The 27,734-nt window shown below is 40.7% G+C and overlaps 3 protein-coding genes across 3 annotated transcripts; 2 read left to right on the top strand and 1 right to left on the bottom strand.

The window, feature by feature from the left end:
- Window positions 1–2,320: 2,320 nt before the first annotated feature.
- akap12a (A kinase (PRKA) anchor protein 12a) lies at window positions 2,321–11,110 on the top strand (the record flags this gene model as incomplete). Its single annotated transcript, XM_083924542.1, has 4 exons — window positions 2,321–2,428; window positions 6,583–6,683; window positions 6,792–10,989; window positions 11,075–11,110. The coding sequence occupies 4 exons, from the start codon at window positions 2,321–2,323 to the stop codon at window positions 11,108–11,110; spliced, it is 4,443 nt and encodes a 1,480-aa protein (XP_083780668.1).
- Window positions 11,111–16,153: 5,043 nt separating this feature from the next.
- On the bottom strand, window positions 16,154–22,890 carry rmnd1 (required for meiotic nuclear division 1 homolog). Its single transcript, XM_083923637.1, has 12 exons — window positions 22,832–22,890; window positions 20,639–21,099; window positions 20,433–20,538; window positions 20,259–20,334; window positions 19,423–19,462; window positions 19,210–19,310; window positions 19,015–19,121; window positions 18,849–18,913; window positions 18,634–18,710; window positions 18,078–18,198; window positions 17,844–17,960; window positions 16,154–16,646 (listed from the first exon to the last, which is right to left on the bottom strand). Exons 2-12 carry the CDS (start codon window positions 21,083–21,085, stop codon window positions 16,614–16,616), a joined length of 1,290 nt encoding a protein of 429 aa, XP_083779763.1. The 5' UTR covers window positions 21,086–21,099; window positions 22,832–22,890; the 3' UTR covers window positions 16,154–16,613.
- A 1,160-nt stretch (window positions 22,891–24,050) lies between these two features.
- Window positions 24,051–27,495, top strand: ccdc170 (coiled-coil domain containing 170; the record flags this gene model as incomplete). The annotated part of the gene is made up of 8 exons (XM_083924541.1): window positions 24,051–24,068; window positions 24,267–24,440; window positions 25,003–25,305; window positions 25,772–25,972; window positions 26,096–26,269; window positions 26,420–26,662; window positions 26,904–27,107; window positions 27,217–27,495. 8 exons carry the CDS (start codon window positions 24,051–24,053, stop codon window positions 27,493–27,495), a joined length of 1,596 nt encoding a protein of 531 aa, XP_083780667.1.
- Between the last annotated feature and the right edge of the window lie 239 nt (window positions 27,496–27,734).

Below are 27,734 nucleotides of genomic sequence, written 5' to 3'. Positions count from 1 at the left end.
TTGTCTTGAGAGAAGATATTTCTGCTCTAAAATGAGAAATTCTTTCACGTAAAAAAATGTGCTCTGATCAAATAACCTACAGTATAAAAAGACAACAAGTCAGTCAACACCACAAGCATTCTTGGGTCAAAGGTCAAACAGCACAGATATGATGGGTTACAGTGGGACTTATCATGCCCGCTCCATTAACTTCAACAGAAGTGGCGTCGAAGCAACGTTCTTTTGAAGGCTCCTTGAACCACAACAGGAAATAAACTGGGACACATTAAGAATGTGTACAACTGTGAAATGGTCAGATGAGAAATGAAAAGAAAAACATGACAATGACGAGTTTGAAAATGATGTGAATCATACGCTATTCACAGTTACTACATCTCGTTTCAAGCCGTTTAAACCATCTCAACAAAGTTCTCTGTGTGAGTCAATGCATTATATTTGTGTCTCAGTTCAGTCCCCTTTCAAAACAGGATAAATTAAGGCCTATAATAAACCTTATACTGTATTTCCATTTTTTATTTATAGATAGAAAATAATTCAATTCAAGTACATGTACATAATATTGGAATTAGTGGAGTTTTCAAGAACCACTGGGGTTACGAAACACTGCCTCAACAACAACAGCCCTGTTCTCTCACATATTATGAGCAAAACACTTGATGAGTAAACAAATTGAATAATAGTGGTAAGATATAAAGAGTTTATCACTGTCATCTACAGTCTGAAGTCGACCCGTCTTATAGCCCCAGTTGAAAGTCTTGGAGTTAGGACAACATATCAGACTATTTAATGTGTTATCGTGCCCCGCTCATTATATTCTGCCAACATTTCTAAATTTAATCTCCAAATTACGTGGAGCTACATTGTAAAAGTCGATCATTTCAGAATGATATTGTGATGATACACCATGATAATAACCCGCTGATGATTCAAATTGAATCCAAATCAACTACATTTTCAAAATTAAAATTAAATAGCAAACTAAATTGACCTGTAAATATAAATCCTTAAATATCCATTACGTTCTGTTCCTTATGCAGGATCATTACAGAAATGTGCCTTCTTCATTTTCACAGATAATTAAAGAACGGTGCTTTACAGATGTACTGCTATTTATTGTCCAAACACAACAGCTCTTGAACTATTTTAAACAACACTACCCAGATTTAATAGAGGGATTTAGGCACCATCTTTTAATAAGGTGCCCTTTATAAAGTGCTCTTTAACAACCAGTGAATATCACACTGCTCCTTACATTGGGATGATGTGCTGTCGACCAGCAGGGTCCAAATACTGGACAACTAAGCACCTTGTTAACAGTGAGGACAACCACGTCCCAGCTGCAGTTACATAAGCACATTAGTCTCAGAGGTGGTGACTTGTTCCCATGAGACCAACCAAGATCAGGCAGCATCAACAGCAAGTTCTCCCTGTCATGAGCCGATATGACGGACATTATGATGAAATTAGCTGGCTCATTAGTCAGACTAAATGTGAAGCTCCAACTTCTCCCGAAAAAACATCAAGTTCCAGCTACAGTGACCTGGAGGTTTTAGATGCTGTCCCAGAAAAACAACTAAATAACAATAAGAGGTTAACTTGAGCTGTGCTCAAGAAGCTGTCTTTAATGTTTCGTCATGATGCAGTGTGTTTTTTTTTTTTTTTTAAATACAGAAACTGGGAATCATGGATGCAATTGTCCCAGTCAGGAAACTGTACCATCCACGTTAATGTAGCAGCACAACTGCTTAGACAGTTTGACTCATTTTATGTAAATGACTCTCTCTTCTGAAAACAAGTGGTCAAAAATAATAAACAATAAAAAACACACAACAACAAATAGTTTTGCAGTCTAGCCCCCTTTAGGTCTTGGAAGCATCTCATCTGATGCAGCTGTATTTATTTATTTCCAATAAAAATATATGTTTTAATCTTTATCATGCTTCCCAGTGTTGTAACTTCAAGCATATTTGTACGCTGAGGTGAACATGCACAACGTGACACAAGATCACACTCGGACATTTGCTCCAGTCACGGACGTGTTGTTCATCTGCAGGGTTTTTTTTTTTTTTTTGATGCAGCGGGAGGCGTGCTGTGCTGTGCTGGGCCGGGCCAGGCCGGTCCAGACTCAGCTCATAGGCTTCATGTGATCCTGCAGGGAGGTGTTCGGCTAATAAAAAGACTTCCAGGACATTTAGGCTGCAGAATTTGAGAGCTGAGCATCTGTCACGGAGCTACCGGGCCGCTTTCATCGGTGCACATTTGGGATATTTCCATCACTTGTGCGGCTCATTCCGGACAGTGACGCGCTGCAGTTCCGATCATGGGAGACGCTCAGTCTGCGCAACGGGAGGGCAACAAGGATGCAGCGGCTGAGGAGCAGAGCGGAAAAGTGGATGATGCTCAGACTGAGAAGAATATTGGAGACGAGGTATCAGCTTTTTCCCCCCCACAGCTACAGATTGTTGACATACTGCAGATAACTCCTATCCCCTTTACAGACAAACTTATCAATATTGATTTCCCTCCTTATCTGTGCATTAAGGATTTGCAAACTGCAGCCACACAGTATTTTGTGCAATGCCTTTTGTATTTTCCTAACCAGTCAGTGGTTATGGTGGGTCAAAAAAAATGCTGAGGCTGGAATTTGTTGTTGTCAGGACAGTGCAGGTGCTGCCTGCCAACACATCAGCCCCAAGAAAAAAAAGTCCTTATTCCATTAAAATGAATGGCATTGAGCACATTAAGCTCACTTTATTCAGGTGCAGAATTAAGTCATTAATAAGCCTGTGAATGTTCTCATTTGTCCTGGTCATCGTTATCCTCAAAGCAATTTCAGTCAAAAGCAACTGGACTTGGTTATTTGTCTAGGAAGACGTTTCACCTCTCATCCAAGAGGCTTCATCAGTCCCAGCCTGGTCAGATGCGTACTAGTAATTAATACCAATTTAATCCGAGTAGATGTTGTTGAAAGGTTGTGCTAAGTGTCTTATTTGTTTCAAATATTAGGAAGTGTAAACACCCCCTCGGTTATTGACTCTTTCTTTTGTAGTTTGAGGCGAAGAAATATGAAGATGCGAGCTTGGTGCCCTTCAGAAGACCCTGTTTTGATTGTTTCAGCGATGCAGCAAAGGTTTGCGTTTACAATAGATGGAAGGAAAGTGTGGAGGACTAATGACCTTTCAGTCTTAGAGGAACCTGAGTAAAGCCCATGGGAAAGATGAAATTTCCCTGTTGCTGCACTCAGCTGAAGGCAACATCGATTACTTGTGTACAACATGATCACTGGGTCATGCAGAGCAGGAAGTCAATTAGACAGCACTGTAGTGTGAGAGTGAAAATAGCGACTAATGTCTTATGACAGTCATGAGATTGTGTTGGTTTAATGGCACCTTTAATCTTTGTGACTCGGGCGATTACATGCGTAGGATGGAATAGGGGGTCAAGTTTGCCACTGTTAGCCATCATTTCATTTTGTATGTTTTTAAGTCAGTAAATTTCTTTGAAAAATATAGGTTTTTTTCACATTTGCTGAACTTATCACTATATCCTGACAGCACTATGAGACAGACGATCTGTGAAAAAGTCATGTATCTCTGCAACAAGCTGCTCCCTCTCTGCTGCTAACGGCTAGCAACTGCTACATTCTCCGACCCCTGACCTACAACTACCAATCAAACTTTTGGAATAGACAGTGCTAATCAAATCTGAATCTGCATCATGTTACTGCATTTCTTGCATAAAGCGTTTTCAGAAACATATTTGAGTGTGTCAGCTTGTGGGTGGGTCGTGGCTTTGGCTCGACTTGGCCACAAACTTTCTCATTTACAGCTAAGCAGTTCACTAAAATATGTTTCTGAAAACACTTTTTGCCAGAAATACGCAATGCTGTAACAGAATCATGATTCATATTTTATCAGTGCTGCTACTGACGCTGAGTCAGAGACTCCTCGGCTCTGATTGTTGTAGGTCAGGCGAGGTGGCATCTAGCAGATGTTATAAGGAGCAGATGGAGAGGGCTCTGGAAGCAGAAGACAGAGAGAAGCAGCTTGGTATACTGTAGAAGTACATTATATGTGGTCTTGAAGTAAACATTTCTTCTTAAAAGTATGTTAGTTATAATAATAATAATAATAATAAGAAGAAGAATTCCTTTATTAATCCCGCAACGGGGAAATTCAATTTTTTCACTCTTTTATTGTTATTCATGTTACACACACACATGCCCGAAATACACACACATGCACAGAACTGACAGACAGGACCTATATACATGCAATTAATGGAGAGATGTTAGAGCGAGGGGGCTGCCAGTGACCGGCGCCCTGAGCAGTTGGGGGTTCGGTGCCCAGGAGATGAACTGGCACCTCTCCAGCCATCAAATTATAATTAATTAAGCCTAAGTTAAATTTTCTGAGTGACCTGGGAGTCTGCTTTTACTCCCCTTTATGTGTTATGAGAAAAGAACATAAACACAAACCAAACTATGATGACGGCTGGTTGTGAGCTGATTTTCCAGGGCCTGTGAATAGGCATTGCTTTGTTTTCCAACTACACTTTGAGTCTTTGCAAACAAGACTTCCAATAAGTATGACAAAGAATAAAGCGTATCAAGTATTAAGTCAGACTTTTGTACTTATTTAAATTAAGGTAACATGGCACCTTTTCCCCCCAGATTTGCTTAAATTGTCACTATTTCTTAACAGCATTATGAGAGAGACGATCTATAAAAAGTAGCTGATGTACCTCTGCATCAAACTGCTCCTCTGTTTGCTCCCAGAGCCTTCTGTGTGCTCCTTATACCATCTGCTAGTTTCCACCGTGCCCGGCCTTCAACAACCAAAGCTGAGGAGTCTCTGACGCAGTGTCAATGATTGCTTGTGAACTTGGATCAAACTATGAAACTAGGCAGCGCTGATCAAATATGAATCAAGATTATCTTACTGCATTGCATATTTCTTGCATTAACTGCTTTTAGAAACATATTTTACTGTTGGCTGTAAAATGAGAAAGTGAAATCCAGCAGATGGCATTAGGAGAAGACAGAGAGAGAAGCTGCTAGATGCAGAGGTATATCACTTTTTTGTATTTATATACTTTTTTATTTTAAAGTACAGCTGCAGTTTGATAGGAAATGGGGGAGTGAGAGGGGACAACATGCAGTGAAGGGCTGCAGGATGAAGTTGAACCCGGGCCGCTCTGTGAGGACCCACCGGGTGAGCTACTGGGCCCCCCGGAGGTACATGACTTTTTCACAGATCGTCTTTCTCATAGTGCTGTCAGGATATAGTGACAATTTCAGCAAATATTAAAAAAATACATTTTTCATACAGAAGTTACTGACTTAAGTTTAAAAAAAAAACAATGACATTTTACCTTTAGTTAAATAAGTACAATAATCTGATTTTTTCTTTTCCAAACAAATGCAAAAATACTTAAACAAGCTTTATTTTTAGGCACACTTATTGACAATGTTTTTTGCAAAGACCTGGCATTTGGTTGTATTATCTAAAATTCAATATGTGAGTTACATACATACATATTTGACACAAAATAATCTACTTTATCAATGTCCGACAAAGGTATTAGCAGGTGCCACATGACCCAGACTTGTGTTACTCAACAGCTGAGGAACGCAGTTCTTGTTCTCTTTCCCCTGCCAAGACATTCCCAACTAATCTGTCTCACAGATTTGAGATTTCAAGTTAGGGTTGTTTAACTGTTAAACTGTCCAGGAGTAAATGTGCACAGTGTATTGAATTAAGTATTACATGAATATAAAACTGCTCTGTTCCTGAACTTAAAGATGTAGTCTGTAAGATTTGAGATACGCTGTTTCTAGCGGCTGCTTTGGCGGTAAAGTGTAATTGCAGGTGTGCCTCTGGAGGATCATCTCCCAGAGCTCCTTTTGAAACCGAACAGTGTAGACTTTATGACGTCGGTAGATTGGCAGTTCTCACCACGGTGTTAACAGGAAGCAGTTGGTGAGTTCCAGGTCCTTCAGCCACAGACAGATGCAATTGCCTCGGGTAACTTCATTGGTGGTAGTTGTAGTATGAAAGTGTGTTCCTCTGTGTCGAATATGAAAACAGTCTTCCACACGACACGGTGAAGGTCATCTCTGATTGGAGCGGCAAGCCGCTGCTGTCTGGTATGGAGCTCTCATCCTGCTGAAGCTCCAACTGCAGTTTGAGGTGGCAGTGTTTTTTCCTACGTTGCCAGCCGTTGAAGCTCCGGCAAGAAACGGAAAGCTCTGCACCTGACTGCAGTGGCTCACTGCAGCTGAGCTGCTCTGCCGGTCTCCACTGATGAGTCGACAGCCCCTGGGGCAGCAGACGCTGACTTTTTCCATAGTATGCCGTGGAATTAGCAAGTTCCCTCTTTGATAGATAGTAACAGACAATTAACTAGATGAACAACTTTAAGCCCTGTATACAAAATATTTTATTATTTTAGGTGAGACCCGTGCTTGTGAAATTACTATTACAAACTAGGAAATGTTTCAATTGAATGCTAAAATCTAATCTTTGACACAAGGGCAAAGGTACATTGTACATTTTTTGTTTCTTTTGTGCTTTGTTTCAGCCTCCCAAAAACAAAGGGCAAATCTCTGAGATCAATGGAAAAGCAGATGGCTCATTAGCAGAAGTTAATGGTCATTGTGAGGATGACATTGCAGTGGGTGAGTACTCTACTATTATTACTGCTTAGTGATGTACAATGTCAGCATAATTTCAACAGACCCAACATGTTGGATTTCAGCTGATAGTTTCATCTCTGTCAGTCTTTTACAGTTGCAATCCATGTGTTTTAATATTTAATTTCTTTCCCATTGAATCTATCCTTTCACCAGACAAAGATGTTTTAGAAACGGAAAAGCCACATCAAGAAGAAGAAACACTATTAAATGTTGAAATTAATGAAAAGGAAACACCCAATAAAGCTGTTGCAAATGAAGATGCAGCTCTGGAAAAGATTGAACTGGATGGAAAGCAGAATGATATCAATGACAGTTTTAGGAGATTTTTCAGTAACATTGGTTTGAAATTGACAGTAAAGAGGGGTTCAAATGAAGTAGCAACATATGTGCCTGATGAGGCCAACAAGGAAGAACCAAACAGACCAGAAGGCGTTGAGGATATCGCAAAAGAAACCACAAGTGAGAATGCTGAACAGAATACTGATGTGAACATAGCAAAGGAGACGTATGATAATGATTCGACAACATGTCCTACCCTGACGGACGTAACATCGGATAACATTCAGGAAAATGCAGAGGAGAAAACGACGGAAACCAAAGAGGAAGTAGAATCTGATAATGCAGATGCAGCAAATACTCCACCTGTAGGGGCAGATGCAAACCTGGATGCCACACCTGAAGAAGAGCCACATTGCACATCTCCATCTATCCCTGAAGAAGTAGAAGTCGTATCTCCAATTAAAAGATTTTTTACAACTGGAATCTTTTCTGGACTAAAGAAGAAAAAGAAGCCTGCAGAAGATGAGACAAATGACAAAGAACTGGAGGACAAGGGGGAAAAGGAGGTGAAAGAAACCACAGAACAAACTGTACAAGACCAACAGGACAAAGAGGAGATTAGTCTAGGTGTTGAGGTAGCTCCAGTTGAGACAGAAAATAAAGAAATTAAAAGGGGAGGGGAGATCCTGTCTGCAGCATCAGCTAAGACGATGGACCCATCTACCATAGATCCATCAACCAAAATTGTCACTGAGCCTGAAATTCTGAATTCTCAAGAGAAAGACAAAGTTCAAGCAAGTCCTCTAAAAAGGCTGCTGTCAGGGTCCAGTTTAAAGAAACTATCCAAAAAGCAAAGAAGCAGGAAATCAAGCGATGCAAAGCTGTCTGACTCTGGAGAACATGTTTCGGATCAGCTCCTTTCATCTACCGAGTCATGTGAAAATCAGAAAGAAGAAGGTAGTGTACAACCCTCAGCAGAGGAGGATGGTGCATGGGCTTCCTTCAAAAAACTTGTGACTCCAAAAAAGCACATGAAGAGATCCTCTTTGAGTAATGAAGAGACACAAACCCCAGGTTCAGTAGAAGAACAAAAGCCAAATGAAGGAGGGAAAATATCAGATCACAGCACAGAAGAAGGCAAAAAACAAAAAGACTCCTCTGTCTCATGGGAATCTGTTTTGTGTGGATCCGGAAGGAGAAAAAGCCGAAAAACATCAGACTCTGAGGAGGAAACACCTCAAATGGATAATGATATAAACAAGCAAGGCGGTGTTTCTAAACATTGTACAGAATCGGTCCTAGAAAGTTCTGATGAGGTTGATGAAATTATAGCCTATTCCCCCAAACAAGCAGGAAGTCCTTCAGAGGGTGATGGAGGGTCAACATGGAAATCCCTGAAAAGACTTGTCACCCCGAAAAGGAAAGTCAAGGATGAAGATGAAAACAAAGACAATGTATCTGACAGTGAGGTTACTCAAGATGAGTCCTCATTTTCAATAAAGAAACTCCTGCCAGGACGAAAAAAGAGGAAGTCTACCGAAAAGCAAGACCAAGTGTCTTCAGATGAGGCTGATAAAGAAATTGCTTCAGGTGATGAAGACTCTGAGACACCAGCTGTGGTTCCGTTGTCTGAGTTTGATACAATTGATAAAGAGGTTCAGATACAAACACAGACAGATGTAGAAAGTCATATACCCACGGAAGCAGACTATGAACTCCAGCAAGACTTCCCTGATCAGATGGCTGAACCAGTCCTACCTTGTGACAATCTGCAAACTGAAGCAAAGAAAGTCCAAGACAATGATGATGCCTTAGAAATGCAGGCATCTACAACCCCGGCTACAAATAAAGAACTTGATGATCTTACAGAATCGATCAGACAACAACTCAGTGACATTCCAGAGGAGGCCACTCCAGCTTCAGCCACTGAGGAAGCAGCAAGAGATGACACCATGGCAGAGGACCTGATAGAGATCACATCTGAGGCCATTACTGCACCAGAGCCTTTAGACATTACCCTGGGAGATGAAACTGAGATGATCTCTGCAGTTTCTCAGTTATCTGCAGAGTCTTCAAAAACATCTGGCAACACAACACCAGTCCCAACAGAACATGACTTCATTGAAACAGATTTGCTCCTGCATCAGGTTGTTGAAACCATCTCCATAAGCCCAAAGGCAGTGCCAGTTTATTCAGATGACCCAAGATCGGAAAGTACAGTTATTTCTGTTTCACATCAAATACTTGAAAAATGTGTAAAAGAAGAGCCAACAATCCTGGAAATACACAAAGGATTAGATGGAACTGCCATTGACACCGGAGTAAATGTTCAAGAACTGGACGCAATTACTGCACTTGCAGCTACCACCCTAACTGAGGACATATCTGAAGTCAATGACTCAGTTTCCACAGAGATTGTTTCTGAAATACCTACTGAAGAGTTTGACACTGCTGAAATTGCTGTAGATGAAGTACATGATGTTAACGTTACACATCAAGAGGACAGTATAAAAGAATTAGAAAGTATTGATGAAAGCCATGATCTGGTTGAAAGCCTATCTGAGCAAAATGTGGTTGTGTTTACAGATATATTACCTGAAGGTATTGAAATTTTCCCAGATGAAAATTCTCTAGTTAAGGCACATCAAGCAAAAACAGAAACCCCCAAAATCGACGCTCAAGAGGCAGATTCGGCTGCTACAGTAGCAAATGTAGCAACAGAGGAGGACGTCCAAACTCTGACAGAAAACGCAGATCAGATCATACACAATATCACAGGTCAAATTCAAGATGAGGATAAAAATCAGGAAGCAATATCAGAGGACATACCAGCAGTCGAATCACTTACATATGAACTCAAAGAGGAAACTCTAACTGAAGTCAACGTAGAGCCAGAAAAGGAAGATGCTGCCGAAACTGAACATGTAACAGAAGCATTAGATGCTGTGCAAGTCTCCACATTAGTTCAGTCACGAGAAGAGAAAGTTGAATCAAAGGACATTCCACCAGCAGAAACGGTTACAGATAAACCCAAACAGACAGAAGAGCATCTCACTCAAATCAGTGCTGAGCCAGAAAACAAAGACTTTAAAGCGGATGCTGTCAAAACTGAACATGTTCAAGAACTAGAAGAAGTATCAGAAGCTGTCCAAGCACTCATACAAGATTCAGAGGAGGGAAGTGGTCAATCACTTGAAAAAGAGGTAATATCAGAGAACATTTCAGAAATAGCAACAGATACAGGTGAATCTAAAGAGGAAACACGTCCTCTCACTGAAGAGAAACTTGAGCCAGAGGATGCTACCAAAACTGAACATGTTCAAGAACTAGAAGAAGTATCAGAAGCTGTCCAAGCACCCACGTTAGATCAAGAGGAGGGGAGTGGCCAATCACTTGAAAAAGAGGTCATATCAGAAGACTCTCCAGAAGTACAAACAGTTACAGATGAACCTAAAGAGGAAACAATACCTCTCACTGAAGAGAAACTTGAGCCAGAGGATGCTTCCAAAACTGAACATGTTCAAGTACTAGAAGAAGTATCAGAAGCTGTCCAAGCACCCACGTTAGATCAAGAGGAGGGAAGTGGCCAATCACTTGAAAAGGAGGTAATATTAGATAATGTTTCAGAAGTAGGAACAGTTCTAGGTGAACCTAAAGAGGAAACAATACCTCTCACTGAAGAGAGACCTAAACCAGAGGATGCTTCCAAAACTGAACAGGTTCAAGAACTAGAAGAAGTATCAGAAGCTGTCCAAGCACCCACGTTAGATCAAGAGGAGGGAAGTGGCCAATCACTTGAAAAAGAGGTCATATCAGTTAATGTTCCAGAAGCAGCAATAGAAACAGGTGAACCTAAAGAGGAAACAATACCTCTCACTAACGAGAAACTTGAGACAGAGGATGCTTCCAAAACTGAACATTTTCAAGAACTACATGTAGAAGAAGTGTCAGAAGCTGTCCAAGCACCCACGTTCGATCAAGAGGAGGGAAGTGGTCAATCGCTTGAAAAAGAGGTAATATCAGAAGATTCTGTTACAGATGAAATTAAAGAGGAAGCAATACTTCTGACTGATGAACAAGTGGATGCTGACAAAACAGAACATGTTCAAGAACCAAAGTTATTACAAGCTGTAAAAGAACCGACATTAGATTCAGAGAAGGGTGGTCTTCTATCACATGAAAAGGAAGTATTATCAGAGGATATTCAAGGAGTGGAAACAGTTGCAGATGAGCCCAAACAGGAAACCGAAGTGAGGGAGGAGCCAGAAGAAATACTACCAGAGAATGCTACCAAAACGGAACAAGTTAAAGAACCAGAAGTATCACAAGCTGTACAAGAAGCCAAATTGGAGTCAGAGGTGGATAACTGTCTATCACTTGAAAAGGAAGTATTATCAGAGCATATTCAAGCAGCGCAAACAGTTGAAGATGAGCCCAAACAGGAAACTGAAGTGAGGGTGGAACCAGAAGAAATACTATCAGAGGACACTCCCAAAACAGAACATGTTCAAGAACCAGAGTTATTACCATTTGTACAAGCAGCCACATTAGATTCAGAGAAGGGTGGTCTTCTATCACATGAAAAGGAAGTAATATCAGAGGATATTCCAGCAGTGCAAAAAGCTGCAGATGAGCCCAAACAGGAATCTGAAGTGAGGGTGGAACCAGAAGAAATACTACCAGAGGACACTCCCAAAACAGAACATGTTCAAGAACCAGAGTTATTACCATCTGTACAAGCAGCCACATTAGATTCAGAGAAGGGTGGTCTTCTATCACATGAAAAGGAAGTAATATCAGAGGATATTCCAGCAGTGCAAAAAGTTGCAGATGAGCCCAAACAGGAAACTGAAGTGAGGATGGAGCCAGAAGAAAAACAACCAGTAGAAGTTGCCAAAACGGAATATGTTCAAGAACCAGAAGTATCACAAGCTGTACAAGTAGCCACATTAGATTCAGAGGTAGATAACTGTCTAGCACTTGAAAAGGAAGTAATAACAGAGGATATTCCAGCAGTGCAAACAGTTGCAGATGAGCCCAAACAGGATACTGAAGTGAGGGTGGAACCAGAAGAAATACTATCAGAGGATGCCCCCAAAACGGAACAAGTTAAAGAACCAGAGTTATTACAAGCTGTACAAGCAGCCACATTAGATTCAGAGATGGATAACTGTCCATCACTTGAAAAGGAAGTAATATCAGAGGATATTCCAGCAGTGGAAACCATTACAGATGAGCCCAAACAGGAAACTGAAATTAGGGTAGAGACAGAAGAAATACCACCAGTGGAAGCTACCACAACTGAATATGTTTGTGTATGTGTTAATGAGGAAGAAAGTAGTGTTCAGGTCTTAGAAAATACTGTATTTACTCAAGAAACCACAGCCCCTTGTTTAGACAATGCTGCAGTTACAGATGAACCCATACATGAAGTGCATTGCAGTGCTGTGCAAGTCAGCGTGGAGGGAGAAAAAGAAAGTGAACTTCAAGGCACTGAGATTGCTACAGTTGAACATTGCATAGTGGCACAAGTAGTCACATGTTATCTCAAAGATGTCTCAGCTACGATTAGTGATGTTTTGATAGAGAAAACATCAGCCATTACTGAACCCTTGATAGATAGTGTGACAAGTAAGCTAGTGCTAAAAGAGGAAGTTGACACAGTGCTAGAAGTAGGGGTAACAGAGACCACTGAAGTCATAGATGTTTTTCATGAAACACCTAAGAAGGTAGACAATCTCTCGGCAAGTCCAGAGACCGAAGAGGAAAACAAAGTGACCATTCAAGAAATTATTCACCATATAAAGGAGAACCTACCTGAAGCAGTACCTGAATCAATGGTTATCAACTTGGAACAAGAAGTTATAAAACAGCCAGATTCTCTGACCCAAGTAAGTGAGATGGCTGAAAGTGAAAAAAATGAAGTGAAGGATCAAAAAGTGACGGGGGATAATAACGCATCATTCGAGGTCGGACTAGATGAAGCAATTGCTGCCATCAGTGTTGTCTCTGCAACTGAACAGCAAATGTCTGAGGATCTCACTCAAACACCTGCTATTCCAGAGGATTTGAAAGAAACTAAAGCTATAGCAGATACTGTAGCAGAAGATGTCAAACCATCAGCAGAGGAATTGGATGTGAAAAAATTAAATGAAGTCGCATCCATCACACACACTGTCCAAAGTCCGATTATAACACCTAGTAACACTGAATTAGTTGTCCCTCAAAATACTGGAATAATCTCATCAATAGGTAATGTGGAGCCCCCTTCAAGTCTTTCTTTTGAATTCAAACTTAATATACAGTTCGGGCAAGCAAAGGCAGCTTCGCCACTGCCTACGATTGAGAGGAATGAACCTGTGAAAAAGAGTGAAGAGACAGAATCTGCAAGACCAATAAATCCAACACAAAGAGCTGAGAGCCTGAAACAGGCAGAGATAAAGGAGGTCGCTGTTCAGGCAACAGATATCACAGAAACAGTGACAAACTTAGATTCAACAGAAAGACCTGCAATCACGACTTCACCTGTAGTGCTGGATATTGGCATCCAAGCGATGAAAACAGTAGAACAAATCGAATCAACAGAGGGAGTAACATTCAGTGTCCAAGCAACAGAAGCAATACAACCAGAAAGGCCAACAGAGAAAAGAGAAGTGTTGCCGAGTCAGCCAGTACTCTCTGAAGCATGGGTCCAAGAAACAAAAGCAAATGAGTCTGTTGAACAAAAAGAGGAGAAAATTGAACAGGATGTATGGATGGATGCGGAGGAAGACATTTGCACGAAAGCGGAAACAAAGGAACAAGTGGAAAAGGCAGGACTTCAACATGAGGTCGAAATGGCTCCTAAATCCAAGACTGAGGAAGAAGAAAGTCAAGAGGAAATGCACAAAACAGAAGAAACGTGTGAAAATGATAGTGAAGGTGAAGATTTTGCCATTGCACTTGAGAATCCAGAAAGTGCAAGCGTCGCCATGATGGAGTGAAATTTATTTCACTCAACTTCAGTGTCACTAACCGGTGAGTCTCTCCCTTTGCTCTTGTTTTAGTCTAGATTTGACCCATTTATCAACTTGTTCTTACACTGAAATCACACATCACAGTTACAGGAACACCCAGATGAACTAATATCATATCACATTTTTCTCTTTCCAAGGTTGGACAATCAAGAAGGAAGTCACTCAAGAAAGTTCTCAAGAAGCCATTTAAGTGTAAGGCTGACATAAATGAACCCCATGGTCTTTTTCAGCATGAATATGCATCAAATGAGCCATCGAGACAGTTAACAGAGAAATCCCAGAGAGACACTACAGCCAGGCATGGCTAACACTGTTTAGCTTCTTTTTTAACCACTAATTTTGCTCAAAATAGCACCAAACCTCTGTGGTAGCATGATACGAGCCCTTACATATTAAAAAAGACTCTTTTACAAGGCTACAAGCCTTAGCAGCCGGCTCTGTTCATATTGAGAGGCAGTCCATACAAGTTGATTAACGGATGCATGGAAGTTCACTTCGATACTTTCCTGAACTGAACTCCAGTGCATTCAGTATTCAACTTGTTTGGGTTGCCTCTCAATATGGACGTAGCCGGCTGCTAAGGCTTGTAGCCTAGTAAAACAGTCTTTTTACTGAACTCCGGGTTCGCTAACGACGTTGTTGAGCCGCTTTGGATTAGTTTACCGCATCGCCCCAAGCTACAGTTATCAGTTTCAGCCATGTCTTGTCGCGTCTCCCTAGGATTTCTCTGTTAATAGTTGATCAACAAAAAAAACCGTCTCAATGGCTTTTATTTTTTTATTAATGCCGAAAAAGACCACGGGGTCCATTAACGCTGGACTTACACTTTAAGAAATGGGGAAGAAGAACACTACAGAAGATGGAAGTTTGCTTTTATCCGATATTATATTGAACCAAACGTAAACCAATATTCACTAGTGAAACTTGTTCCTTTATTTGTAAGATCTTTCATTAATATTATAAAGTCTGTGATCAGTTCGATAGATCTGGCAAGAGAAGTATCAACTGGAAACGTGCTGGCTTGGCTCAGGGGGCACGCAGTAGAGGTTTGAAATGTAACTACATCCATTACGCAATGGTATTTTTCAACAAATCTAACAAGTTACTATAGTGCAATTTCTATTACTAATCATGTCAGGTATTTTCAATTACAAGTCATGTTTTTGCAAAGATCTATCCTGATCTTTTTAAGATTAATGTGTATGTATAAAAGACTCTTTGTTGATTTTTTTGTTGACAGTTTTATGCTTCAAATACATTTGTTTAAGTATTTAAAAAAAAAGATTCATAATGTATGTGACAGGCACAGAGCAAATGTTCATTTCTCTTTACACACAAGGATGCTATTAGTATATGTAAGTATTTCACAGCCTTTACTATGTATCATCTGTTTTCATGAAGTGTTGTCTTTCACTTTTTGTTTCATCATTTCACTTCAATAGTACGTGTTCCCATGGGATCTATGCAGGTAAAAACAATAGGTAGACCAGAGCATACTACTGTATATTAACTTGTACATAACGTCTTCATGCTCAAACAGGCAGAAATGTGCTTACTTTGAATCTACAAGAATTCAATGACAAGTTTTAAGTGCATGATGAGATCAAGGCACATCTTTTTATAATTTACGCTGTTTTTTATTTGAATTTAAATGAACCCTTACACACATATTCATCATTGATTTAATTATTATCAGCAAAGCCTTAAACAATGATGGCAGCTTTACCCGTCCTGTTCTCTTACCCGTGTGTTTGTGTGTAATCCTCAATGAGCTTAAGGTAATAATAACAAGCTGTGTCCTCTCTTTCCCCTCACATACACTGACTTTTATGGAAAATTCTTGCCGATCTGTGATGTAAACTAAACGCAAAACATAAAGCTGAGTTATATGTTTATATATTTACATGTATATTTACCAGTGTTTTATGAATAATATATTATTTTATTTGAATAAATTCATACCTGTATATTTCAAATGCTTGTTGTTTCTCAAATTCTTCTTTCATATTGAAACTTCTGATTAGAAATTAGCTTTGAAAAATTCTACTTAATCTACTGATTACTCAATATTTCTTTGTTTTACAAGCAAACACCGAAGAATAACTGGCATTTAAACATTTAAAACACTTTATTGCATATTTAATAACACGTCACCCACAGTTTGAGTTCTTGAACTTGATGGATTTGAATACATTATCACACCCCGTTTTCCTTTTTTTTGGTCACAATAATGTCACGTTTCCTTTGGGTCTCTGCTTTCCTTTAAAAAACAGTCGTTTGCACATGATGTCGAAATAAAATGAACATTGTTTAACACATAAATTCAGTTAACCAAACTCATAAAAAACATTACTGTGGTCGGCTGATCCCAAACGTTAAAAGGTTCCTCTGACCCTTCAGTTATAATCTTTAGAAAATCAGCAAAGAAATGATAATAAAAAAATTGTGTGTTGTTGAAATGTATTTACTTTGCAACAGGAACAGTAAGACATTCAAAAATACTCAGATCTGCTTCAGGATTTCAGCTGCCACACATCACTGACTAAGTACCTTTGTAGACCGCAGCGTTCTTCAGTTGTAACTCCCAGTGTCTTTATAGATTTGTGCATTGATGGAGCGGTTTAGAAGATCATTTTCATAAGTTCAAACATCACCTACGAGAAAAACAAGCAATGTAACATCTTACTTCAAACGACTGTATGCACTGAAGAGGAAACACATAATAATAAAATCAAACAAATCTGGTTAAAACTAAGAATGATCAAATAAGGTTAATTAATTATATTATATCTCATCATAAATTAAATATTCGAGTAGACTAGTCAAAAGTGGAAGATTGTTTGCAGGCAGTAGATGCTAGGTTTGATGTGATGAAACTTTGGGTTACTTAACGTAACCTTGGTTCTTTGATAACAGAGAGAGGTGTTACACTATGGGAATCGCCTTGGCGTGACCAACTATGGAAGCTCCAACGACACAACGTCTGTCAGACAGGTCAAACTGTGCAGGGGTCACGGCCCCTCATACTACCACAGATGACCGGACCCTAAATCATTCTCACTTTCTTCCCGTGAAGAATCTTTGTAAGCTCCCTCAGCTTATCTAGGCTAGCTTGGATATCTGCTCCGAACGAAGTAAGAGAAAGAACTTAAACCTCTTTCATATTAAGGGCCCACTCACACTGTCCTTCCGCACCGGGCCGAAACAGGTTTTTTCGGGTCAAGCCTAGTGCGTTTGACCAGTGTGAGTGCAACCGCTCCGCGCATAACTGCAGCCAGCTGGCCGTCGATGGCCCGTCTGAGAGAGGTGGGCTTTTGTAGAGCGCGTTTGCACATGTATGAGCACGAGCATGCGCACATGTACGAGCACGAGGCCTACGACGGTTCTGACGTAATTTATGTGCGCCTGTTCGGACATAGAAAATAGAAGGACGGACCATGCGCCGACATTTAACAACAACAACAATGGCGGCGAAAGGTTCACGTTGGTGTGATGCGGAGGTGGAGTGTTTACTGCAGATTTGGTCTTGCTGTCAAAAACAGTCGACAAGACGCACAAAAACTCAGAGGTCTATGGAAAGATTTGTAAACAAAGCGACGCATCGCGATGATGTCAATCAATGCGTGTGACGTGTTACGGCGTGATGACGTATGGACAGCAAGAAGCATTTGCGTGAGGCCCAGGTAGTGTGAGTACAAACGGGCCTGGGGCGCGGGGGGAGAGGGAGGGGGGACAAGTACCCTAAAGCCCGGGGCTCTGTGCGGAAGGACAGTGTGAGTGCGCCCTAAGGGTCAGACTTAACCCCTAGTCAGGTTAACCTTTATGTGAAAGGATCTTGTTTACCTCCTTACCTCAATAGTAATGAGGATGACAATCATCCACTCCAACCTCAAGCTGTGCTTCTCACTCAGGTGGCTCCTCATCAGATCTGTCAACTGTGTACAATGTTCCAGCTTCTCGTTTACAACCTAAACACACAGAAAATGTTTCCATCTTAGATCAAAAACATGTCACGTGCCCCTAACCACAAGTGTCAGAATTGGTCTATAGTGCCACATGATTTTTTTTGTAGCAGCTTTGTTTACATTGACTCTGCGGTTGATGCTGAGGAACTGGCACGTCTTGTCATAAAGTTTTTCCAGGTTTTCTCGGTCCCAGTAGAAATCAGGCGTGAGTAGCAGGTCAGACCTCAGGTTTATACAGTGTCTGTCAGAGGAGGACATCAATACAAAGGCTTTAAACTGTCGGTCATCCTGGAGTTTAAAAAACACATCAGACCTTCAATAGTTCTTTGAATTGCAATAAACTGGTAGAATTGCTTAAAGCTTGAGCTGTAATAATAATACACATATTAGTAAGCATTTAAGTGGTAACTAAATACAAGGTTGTCAATAGATGTCTTTCTTTTTACTAAGCCAGGTGTTTCAACTGTGAACCTCAAAGTTTATTGCGTTTTTGTCAATTCAGATTGTGTTTGACAGGTTATGAGTAACAGAAATGTATCGACAACCATGTGTTTAATTGCCACTTAAATACATGGTTTCAACTAGTCTCAGTTGAAACACTTGGCTTTTGGCTGGCTGTAAATAAAAAGTTATGTTCCTTCTGGATGAACTGCTGTTTAGAGAAAAATGAAATTACCTTAGCGTGAAAAGCTCACCGATCTTCTTCATAACCTCTGCAGACGACAACTTTACTCTTTTGCCAGACTTCAGCATCTGAGGGGGTTAAAATAGATTAGAACAACATTAAGGGGAACACTTATGCTTGATCTACCTTACGCAAAAACAAGTAACCATTACATATAATAAATTATTCAGAATTTCTTGCTACCTCCTGTTATGTGTCTACTGTACCTCTGGTATTGATTGAATTGACTCTACAAAGCTGTCTAAAGACACCTCCCATATTGCCAATTTCACTGAAACAGAGAGCAGAGGTTACACTCAGAGAGGCGGAGTAAAAAACCAACACATAATAACACGAATGCTTGTGATGTATAGCTGAAGTGCAGGTTCTCACCAGACAAACATAGTGCATTTGAGAAGGCAAATTTCTCAAGAACAGCTTCGAGTTGATCCAGCTTGTCACTCAGAATAAAGTTGCCGCGCTCAAGCTTTGCGTTTCCCCTGAAGAGAAAGATTTAAATTTGACAAAAGCTACAGGAAGTCTGAAAATACAAATAAACGGAAGCAACAGGAGTAACGATCAACTTACTCTCCAACAGTATAGCTAATCTCCTCATTTTCCCAGTGGACTAACGCCACTTCATAGGGCTGGATCTCATGATGTTCCAACAGTCTCATCACCCTTTTCATCTGTAGAGATGAAAAAACAATACATCGTCTAAGACGTTTGCTACAGTAGAGAAGCAAACAAGAATTACAATAAATGAAATATTATACTTTATAAAAAAAATCTATAGTTTACCGTTTTCTCTTCAACATTCCAGAAAACTACTGAGCCTTCCCTGAAATACAACATAGAGTCAGTCAATGATTTGACAAAAATATATATAAATAGTTACCAAAACCCTGTGGTTGGGTATCTTTTAAACAAAACACCAACTCCAGATTCTTTCAATAAACATATTAAACAACACAAACTATCAGTAAATGAACAAGAACTTTGCCTCTATAAAAAACCCTTTATAAACTTAAAAACTGATTTAGATCAGGAAATATTTGGTAAAAGCAAAATTCAAAGTTAAAAAAAAGGAAATTTCTCTCAGAACTGAAGTGGTATTGGGGCTCTATACTGAGCCTATAACCAATGTAAAGCAACTTACATTCAGTAATCCTTTTAAATAATTTATCTCATCTCATCTCATCTTCATCCGCTTATCCGGGGTCGGGTCACGGGGGCAGCAGCTTTAGCAGGGGACCCCAAGCTTCCCTTTCCCACATTAACCAGCTCTAACTGGGGGATCCCGAGGCGTTCCCAGGCCAGTGTGGAGATCTAATCTCTCCACCTGGTCCTGGGTCTTCCCCGAGGCCTCCTCCCAGGTGGACGTGCCTGGAACACCTCCCTAGGGAGGCGCCCAGGGTTCATCCTTACCAGATGCCCGAACCACCTCAACTGACTCCTTTCAACGCAAAGGAGCAGCGGCTCTACTCAGAGTTCCTCACGGATGCTGAACTTCTCACCCTATCTCTAAAGGAGACTCCAGCCACCCTCATGAGAAAACCCATTTCGGCCGCTTGTACCCGCGACCTCGTTAGCAATTGATAATTTACATTTAAGACAAAGCCTAATCAAAGCACTACCTGAAAAAAAACATTACAGCGTCATCATCTGGTTTTGCAGCCATGTCTGTTTTTATCACCAGCACATTTGAGGCATCTGAAATGAAAACACGATTTTATAAATGAATTGTTTCAGGCAGCATGTATTACATTTCATTCCCTGGAAAGTTGTCTAGGAATAATTTTGAATCACACCTCTGGGTAAATCTATCTCGTGGAAGCCGTGGCTTATCAAGTCGTGGCAAAGTGTTGGCAGATGATACTGATCCGCTGTTGCAAAGGCGATACATTGCATCATATCCTACAGAAAAACACAGGGTTGTGTTAACACGACAACAAAAACACGACATGTATCAACACTTAAAAAGATTAGTCATTCGACAGACGACCGGCTGAATCACCTCGTCCGCATTCTGGGGGGGCTGGTTGGCTCTGGAGGGTTGTTTTGTTCTTGGTCCTTTGGGAACTTTCTTTGCAGGCACCGTTGCTGGATTTAAACTTGGTTTTAGTACCGACTTCACAAGGTTGGCTGGATAAAAACGCTTCTGTGCACTTCCACATTTAGTCAATGTCCCAGGCTCAGTTAATAAAGTGCTGCTAAGACTTTTAAATCCACCTAAAGCGGGCAGATCATGTCTTGTATACTTCTGCTGTTGGTGAGGAGCGTTTAAGTGATAGGTCCTTGAAAAGATCCACGGGGCCGACCGGTGTGAGTGGGTCCTGGGTCTGGATTCATATCTGTGTGATTGGACAGACTGGGAGAGACAGACCGAGGCACAGACGCAGACTGGTTTCATCTCCACAGGCCGCTGGGCTCCCAATCTGGACCACAACGTCCGGAGAAGCATCTTCCCACAGACAGCTGCAACACATGAAAAAGATGCACAGGTGAGTTGCAACACAGGAAATAGATGCACAGGTGAGCTACAACACAGGAAATAGATGCACAGGTGAGCTGCAACACAGGAAATAGATGCACAGGTGAGCTGCAACACAGGAAATAGATGCACAGGTGAGCTGCAACACAGGAAATAGATGCACAGGTGAGTTGCAACATAGGAAAGAGATGCACAGGTGAGCTGCAACATAGGAAATAGATGCACAGGTGAGCTGCAACATAGGAAATAGATGCACAGGTGAGCTGCAACATAGGAAATAGATGCACAAGTGAGCTGCAACACAGGAAATAGATGCACAGGTGAGCTGCAACATAGGAAATAGATGCACAGGTGAGTTGCAACATAGGAAATAGATGCACAGGTGAGCTGCAACATAGGAAATAGATGCACAGGTGAGCTGCAACATAGGAAATAAATGCACAGGTGAGCAACAACACAGAAAACAGATGCACAGGTGAGCTGCAATACATGAAACAGATGCACAGGTGAGTTGCAACATAGGAAAGAGATGCACAGGTGAGCTGCAACATAGGAAATAGATGCACAGGTGAGCTGCAACATAGGAAATAGATGCACAGGTGAGCTGCAACATAGGAAATAGATGCACAGGTGAGCTGCAACATAGGAAATAGATGCACAAGTGAGCTGCAACACAGGAAATAGATGCACAGGTGAGCTGCAACATAGGAAATAGATGCACAGGTGAGTTGCAACATAGGAAATAGATGCACAGGTGAGCTGCAACATAGGAAATAGATGCACAGGTGAGCTGCAACATAGGAAATAAATGCACAGGTGAGCAACAACACAGAAAACAGATGCACAGGTGAGCTGCAATACATGAAACAGATGCACAGGTGAGTTGCAACACATGAAACAGATGCACAGGTGAGTTGCAACACATGAAACAGATGCACAGGTGAGCTGCAACACAGGAAACAGCTGCACAGGTGAGCTGCAACACAGGACACAGACGCACAGGTGAGTTGCAACACATGAAACAGATGCACAGGTGAGTTGCAACACATGAAACAGATGCACAGGTGAGTTGCAACACATGAAACAGATGCACAGGTGAGTTGCAACACATGAAACAGATGCACAGGTGAGTTGCAACACACGAAACAGATGCACTGGTGAGTTGCAACACAGGACACCGATGCACAGGTGAGTTGCAACACATGAAACAGATGCACAGGTGAGCTGCAACACATGAAACAGATGCACAGGAAACAGCTGCTAGTGTATATTCAGGAGACGCAGCATTATACGTTATTCTCCAACACTGCACGCATCACAGAACTATTTAAACAACCCTAGATCGATTAGCAAATCTATATACAACATATATACATCGATATGTGACGTAAACCGCATGTTTATATCAGAATAGGAGACAAAACAAGCCTGGCTGACCTTGACTACATTAGTCATCCAGCTCTAATGCCCCACAAGTAGTCTGGTTACGATGTACCCATATTGAATAATGCAGAATAAAAACAAATACGGTTCTTTACCTGGAGTCAACTTTTAGTGGTTAACGTGCTACTAACGTAACAATTAAGGGTTTACTGTTAACGTGAGCTGATACGTGACCGTTAGCCGTTAATTAACGTTAACTCACTGACGGTACAATTGACTCAACGTGTCACAAAACAGCGGTAATGTTAAAAAGTACGTGAACTGTGAACTTACATGATGACAGACCAGTGACAGACCCGCTGCTCTGCGTTTGCTAATAAAGTTTTCTGCCGCTTACTTCCGGTTTGAAGTGACGTAACAAATTGTCCATATTTGCCCTGAACTCTGACTGGAAGGCTCTTCTCAAATCCTCTCCCTGATAAACAATTAAAAAAAGATTTATAAACTGTTACAAGGATATATTCTATGATAATAATAATCATAAATAAATAAATATAATAATAATCCTTTATTCTTATTGTATGATGAACTGACCCCTTATGCCTATGTACTGTATATCGTGTGTTAGTGTATATATATATATATATACTTTATGTGATTTATTCTGCTATCTGAAATGTTATTGTTTGTTAAATTATATCTGACTATGATTGTATTTTTTAATGAAATAAAAAAACAACTCTGACTTGAAGGCATGTCAAGTACTGCTCTTTTTTTTTATCTATTTATTTTTTTTAAATTAAAATACCTCTATCCGTATGTTTTTCTGTGTGACCCTAAAATAAACACATTAAGGTTTATATTATATGAGTTATGTCAAACATCACTTATAGGGTTAGACTGCTGACCACCACTATATCTATTCAATTCAATATTTATTTATATATTTATTCTCTCTCCTCTTATTTCCAGTAAAGGTATAAAATGGTTCCTAGGCTAGTTGTTCAGACCCAGGTAGAGGCCTCCTTGTCCTCCTTGTAGTGAACAAAATGGTTTATCTTTTCTGACTTTTCTTAAATTCTTTGCTTGGGAAAGGTCCGGAAACACCACACTAGGTTATTGTTTATAGTCAACTATTAAATGTGTCTGTCATTTTATTAATGTTTCCACAAATCCAACTCTCAGGTGAGACTCATCCTTTATGAATTACGCAAAATGCAAAAAGTAATGAACTGTCCAAGTGGCATCTACCATCGTGCCTTGCACCTCATGACATGATAGATGACTGCACAGTAATAAGGTGTCATTTACATCTTCATGCTTTTATTTAATGCTTGACCTGTAAAATAATCTACACTACATTTAATTTGTTTCTAAATAGGTTTTTTTGGGGGTAATTGATAAAGACTGTAGGTGTCACCTTCTCAGCTACAGCACCCCCTCTGGTGGAGCCCGGTGAAGCTTGTGTTTGGTGTTGCCAGGAGACTTCTTAAAACAGAGACTAGTCTCTACTGTATTCACTTCCCCTGCAACTCTTCTAATTATGGAAGTTATGGAAAGCTCTGATGAGGTATGCTAACACAAAATTAACTAATCTGACCTTTCTTTATGGCACATATGTGTGAGTAGGTATGAGTTAATTGCACCAAATGTTGGCATCTTCTTAACCAAGTTTACCTTTAATTTACATTCAAATAGACATAAATGGTAAACTTTCCTACTATAGAATTGAAAGTAACTCTTTTATGTTTTATTTTTAAATGATCAGTCTCATGAGAAGGAGAGGCTGAAGATGAGAATTGCTGTTATGGAGGAGAGTGTGAAGTCCAGTGAGGTGGAGTGTAAAGCCAGCAGAGAGACGGTGCTGAGGCTGGTGGCAGAGCTGGACCGAGAGAGGAGAAAGGCTGCGAGCAGTGCAGCAGCACTTGATTCACTCAAGGAGGTACCCACACTGCTCCTAAACTCTCCTCACTTAAGTTTAAAGTATATTTTGTTGACATTACATAATATACCACACAAAACTCTGGCCAGACACCAAAGGAAAAGTCTCAATTTGTTTTTCAGTTTTGTATTTTTAAAGCTTATCCAGTGATATTGTGGATGTGGTTGTGTAAATTGAGTAACTCATGGAACTTTCATCTATTTTTTGTTGGTTTGATAAAACTTAAATACCCTCCCTGTGTATGTATAACTGTGTGATGTATACTCCTCCTAGGTTGATAAAACCAAACCCCTCCAAAATATATATATTGGACATGACCTTGGTGTCTTAGCTACAGCTCTGGTGTGCAGTTCTGCAGTAAACCATTAGGGCCTGCATGAAATTTCCTCCAGGACATTCAATTAAATTAAAAATACTCTATTTTTCCCCAGGGAGCAACTTGCAGAGGCACATAGCGTAGTACAAAAACACTGTTTTATAGAACATATTACAGTAAATATTGCATAGAATATTTGGCAGCATTGTTAGGTGTGACTCTTTGTGGTGTTTTAACCTCTTCCAGGAGTTAGACGGGCTGGTGGTGGGAAGGAGGAGTGTCGAGTTGGAGAGGGGAACCCTAATGGAGAGGCTTGACGCCAGCAAGAGAGTCATAGAGGCAGCTAGGCGAGAGTCTCATTGTTTGGAGAGACAGGCGGAGGAGCTAGAGAGAAAGCTGCAGTCAAGCCAAGGTGACACCCAGGCAGCTGAGGAGAAACTACAGATGTTCCTGAAAAAGGTGGCACACCTGCTGCAGGAAAAGTCTGAGAATGTCATCCTGCCCACAGAGAGAGATGTTTTACACAGACTGGATGATCTCTGCAATAAGGTGAGGAATCATAAATGAAGAATGTGAATGTGGTTGAAATGATTGCAGCCTCTGCCATCAGTGTATGAATGTCTGTGTGAATGTGACAAGTAGTGTAAAAGCACCTTGAGTGGTCAGAAGACTAGTAAATAGTTTAGGTACAAGTTCATTTACAAGGGGAAGACTATTGTTCTTTCTAATGCATTAACATTTAAGCAAGAGCTACTTTTACTCATTTTATACACTGTTGGGCGATTACATTTATTTATAATGTCGTTTATTATAGGTTTACATATTGATCTGCAAATAAACTAGTAACTACATTTGTCAGATTAATGCAGTGGGGTAAAAAGGATAAAGTTGCATGAAATTAAAATACTCACGTAATGTACAAGTACCTAAAAAATCTACAGTAAATGTATTTAGTTACTTTCCAACACTTTTCACACTCCTAGTCTAAATGCTTGCATCCTTTTTTTGGAGGTAGTCTTTGTCAGAGATAGAGGCCAGGCTGGTTCATGTCTCTGAGGAACTGAGCGAGCAGACGGAGCTCCAGCACAGTGCACTGCAGAGGGCTCAGCTTGCAGAGCAGCAAGTCCAGGACCTGAGGGAGAGGCTGCAAGGTCTGGAGACTGAGCTGTTGGCAGCTGACGTGCATCGTGACGGGCTGAGACACAGCAAACAGCATGTGAGTAAGGTCATAGCAGGGGGGAAGAGGTCACAGCGACATGTAACTGTGTTATGAAAGCATTTAAATTAGAGAATTATCCTTAGCCCTGAAAGATATATCCATTTGACTTTTCTTTAACAGTATGAAGAGTTTCTGGAACAGCTGTCAGAGACAATGAAGGTTGACAGTATTGCTGTGGATCTCGGCTTCGACATGAGACTAAAACTCATCCTGTCACGTGCGGAGCAGCTTGTTAAACAGGAGACAACTGCTTTGGTTGAGAGCAAAAGTCTGACCTATAGTCTACAGCGAAAGGTAGGTTACACAGATAGATAGTGGTGTTATCACTGGAAATTACTGTCAGTTTTATTATATTTAGATATTACAATTATGATCATTATAAAGATCCTATCTGTTGACATGACCAGTGATTGCCTGTAATCAAAAAAGGCCTGTTTCCAACAGTTTAAGTCGCAGAAAGACCAACTAGAGAGCAAAGGGCTCCACATCCAGCTCCTGAGGAAGAAGGTGTCAGAGCTGGAGGATGAGAAGAGGAGCCGATCAGCGCTGGCTGTGGAACGAGACGATGCTAACCTGGAGGCCAGGAGGCTGCAGAAAAAACTGGAGCGTCTCCAAGGGGAGCTGAAGGCTACCAAGCTGTCCAACACTGAGCTCAAGGCCCAGCTGTCCCACACCAATGAGCTCAAGGTAGAGGGGAGAGGGGTTCAGACCCCAAAAAATAAATCCAGAGGCATTTTCACCCCATAATTCATCATACATTTGTGTCTTTATTTGTAAAAGGAGGGGGTAATGCTTTGTAACTTTGCACTTATTTTGTAAAGCATGTTGTTTCTGAAAACAACAGTGTATATATTTTTTTAAGTATCAAGAGAAATAAAGCCGTTGAATAACAGTTGCTTCACTGAATACCTCTGTCTGACGTGCCAAGTTGAAAGTCATGGAACAGAGTCAGACCGTGCAGGAGCAGAAAAAGAAGCTGGATCAGCTGGTGGACGGGAAGGCCAAGGTGGAGAAGAAGCTGAACACAGTGAGCTCAGACCTGCAGAGCCAAGAGAAGAAGACTAGAGAGGACCAGCAGCAACTCAACTCCCTCAGACAGAGCCTGACACAGATGTCTGACAGGGAAAGAGAGGTGAAAGAACGATTCATATGAAAAGTTTTGTTTACCTGAACATAGAAAGAGGTTGTACAGTTTAAATCAAACTCCTGTTGTTTTCTTTTTTTTTCTCTGTGTTGTCCAGTTGGTGGATTTCCGAATGGTTGTTTCCCAGATGTTGGGTCTGGACGCCGCAGCCCTGGCTCTTCCAAATTATGAAATCATCAAATCACTTGAGACCCTTCTTCACTCTCCTCATCACCATCACCACCTTCATCATCACGTTAATATGCCCTGGCACTGCCCAACTCACCAGAGGCCTCATCTCCCTCAAATCCAGGACTTGCCCGACAGCTCCTCCCTGGATCTTACTTCCTGCAGGTCTGCTTATCCAGGGGATGCAGTTCCCCTTTGTGAAGCCTAGATTACACATTACACTTATGCCGAACTGTACTTAACATGTAAATGTATTATGGTGGTCTAAAAGGTGTATGAAAATAGAACTTATACATAATCTAATAATGTATCAAAAACCATGTTTTTCTATTTGTGTTTTCAGCAAAAGCTCAGTATATATGATTCACTGAACACATATTAGACACTAAAACAATCACAATCACAAAAACCTCAAATAAAAAGACAAATATCAACATGAGGATTTGG

This window comes from Echiichthys vipera (assembly GCF_963691815.1).
Source record: "Echiichthys vipera genome assembly, chromosome: 12".
Lineage (NCBI taxonomy): Eukaryota > Metazoa > Chordata > Actinopteri > Perciformes > Trachinidae > Echiichthys > Echiichthys vipera.
This window is presented reverse-complemented; position numbering and strand designations above follow the sequence as displayed.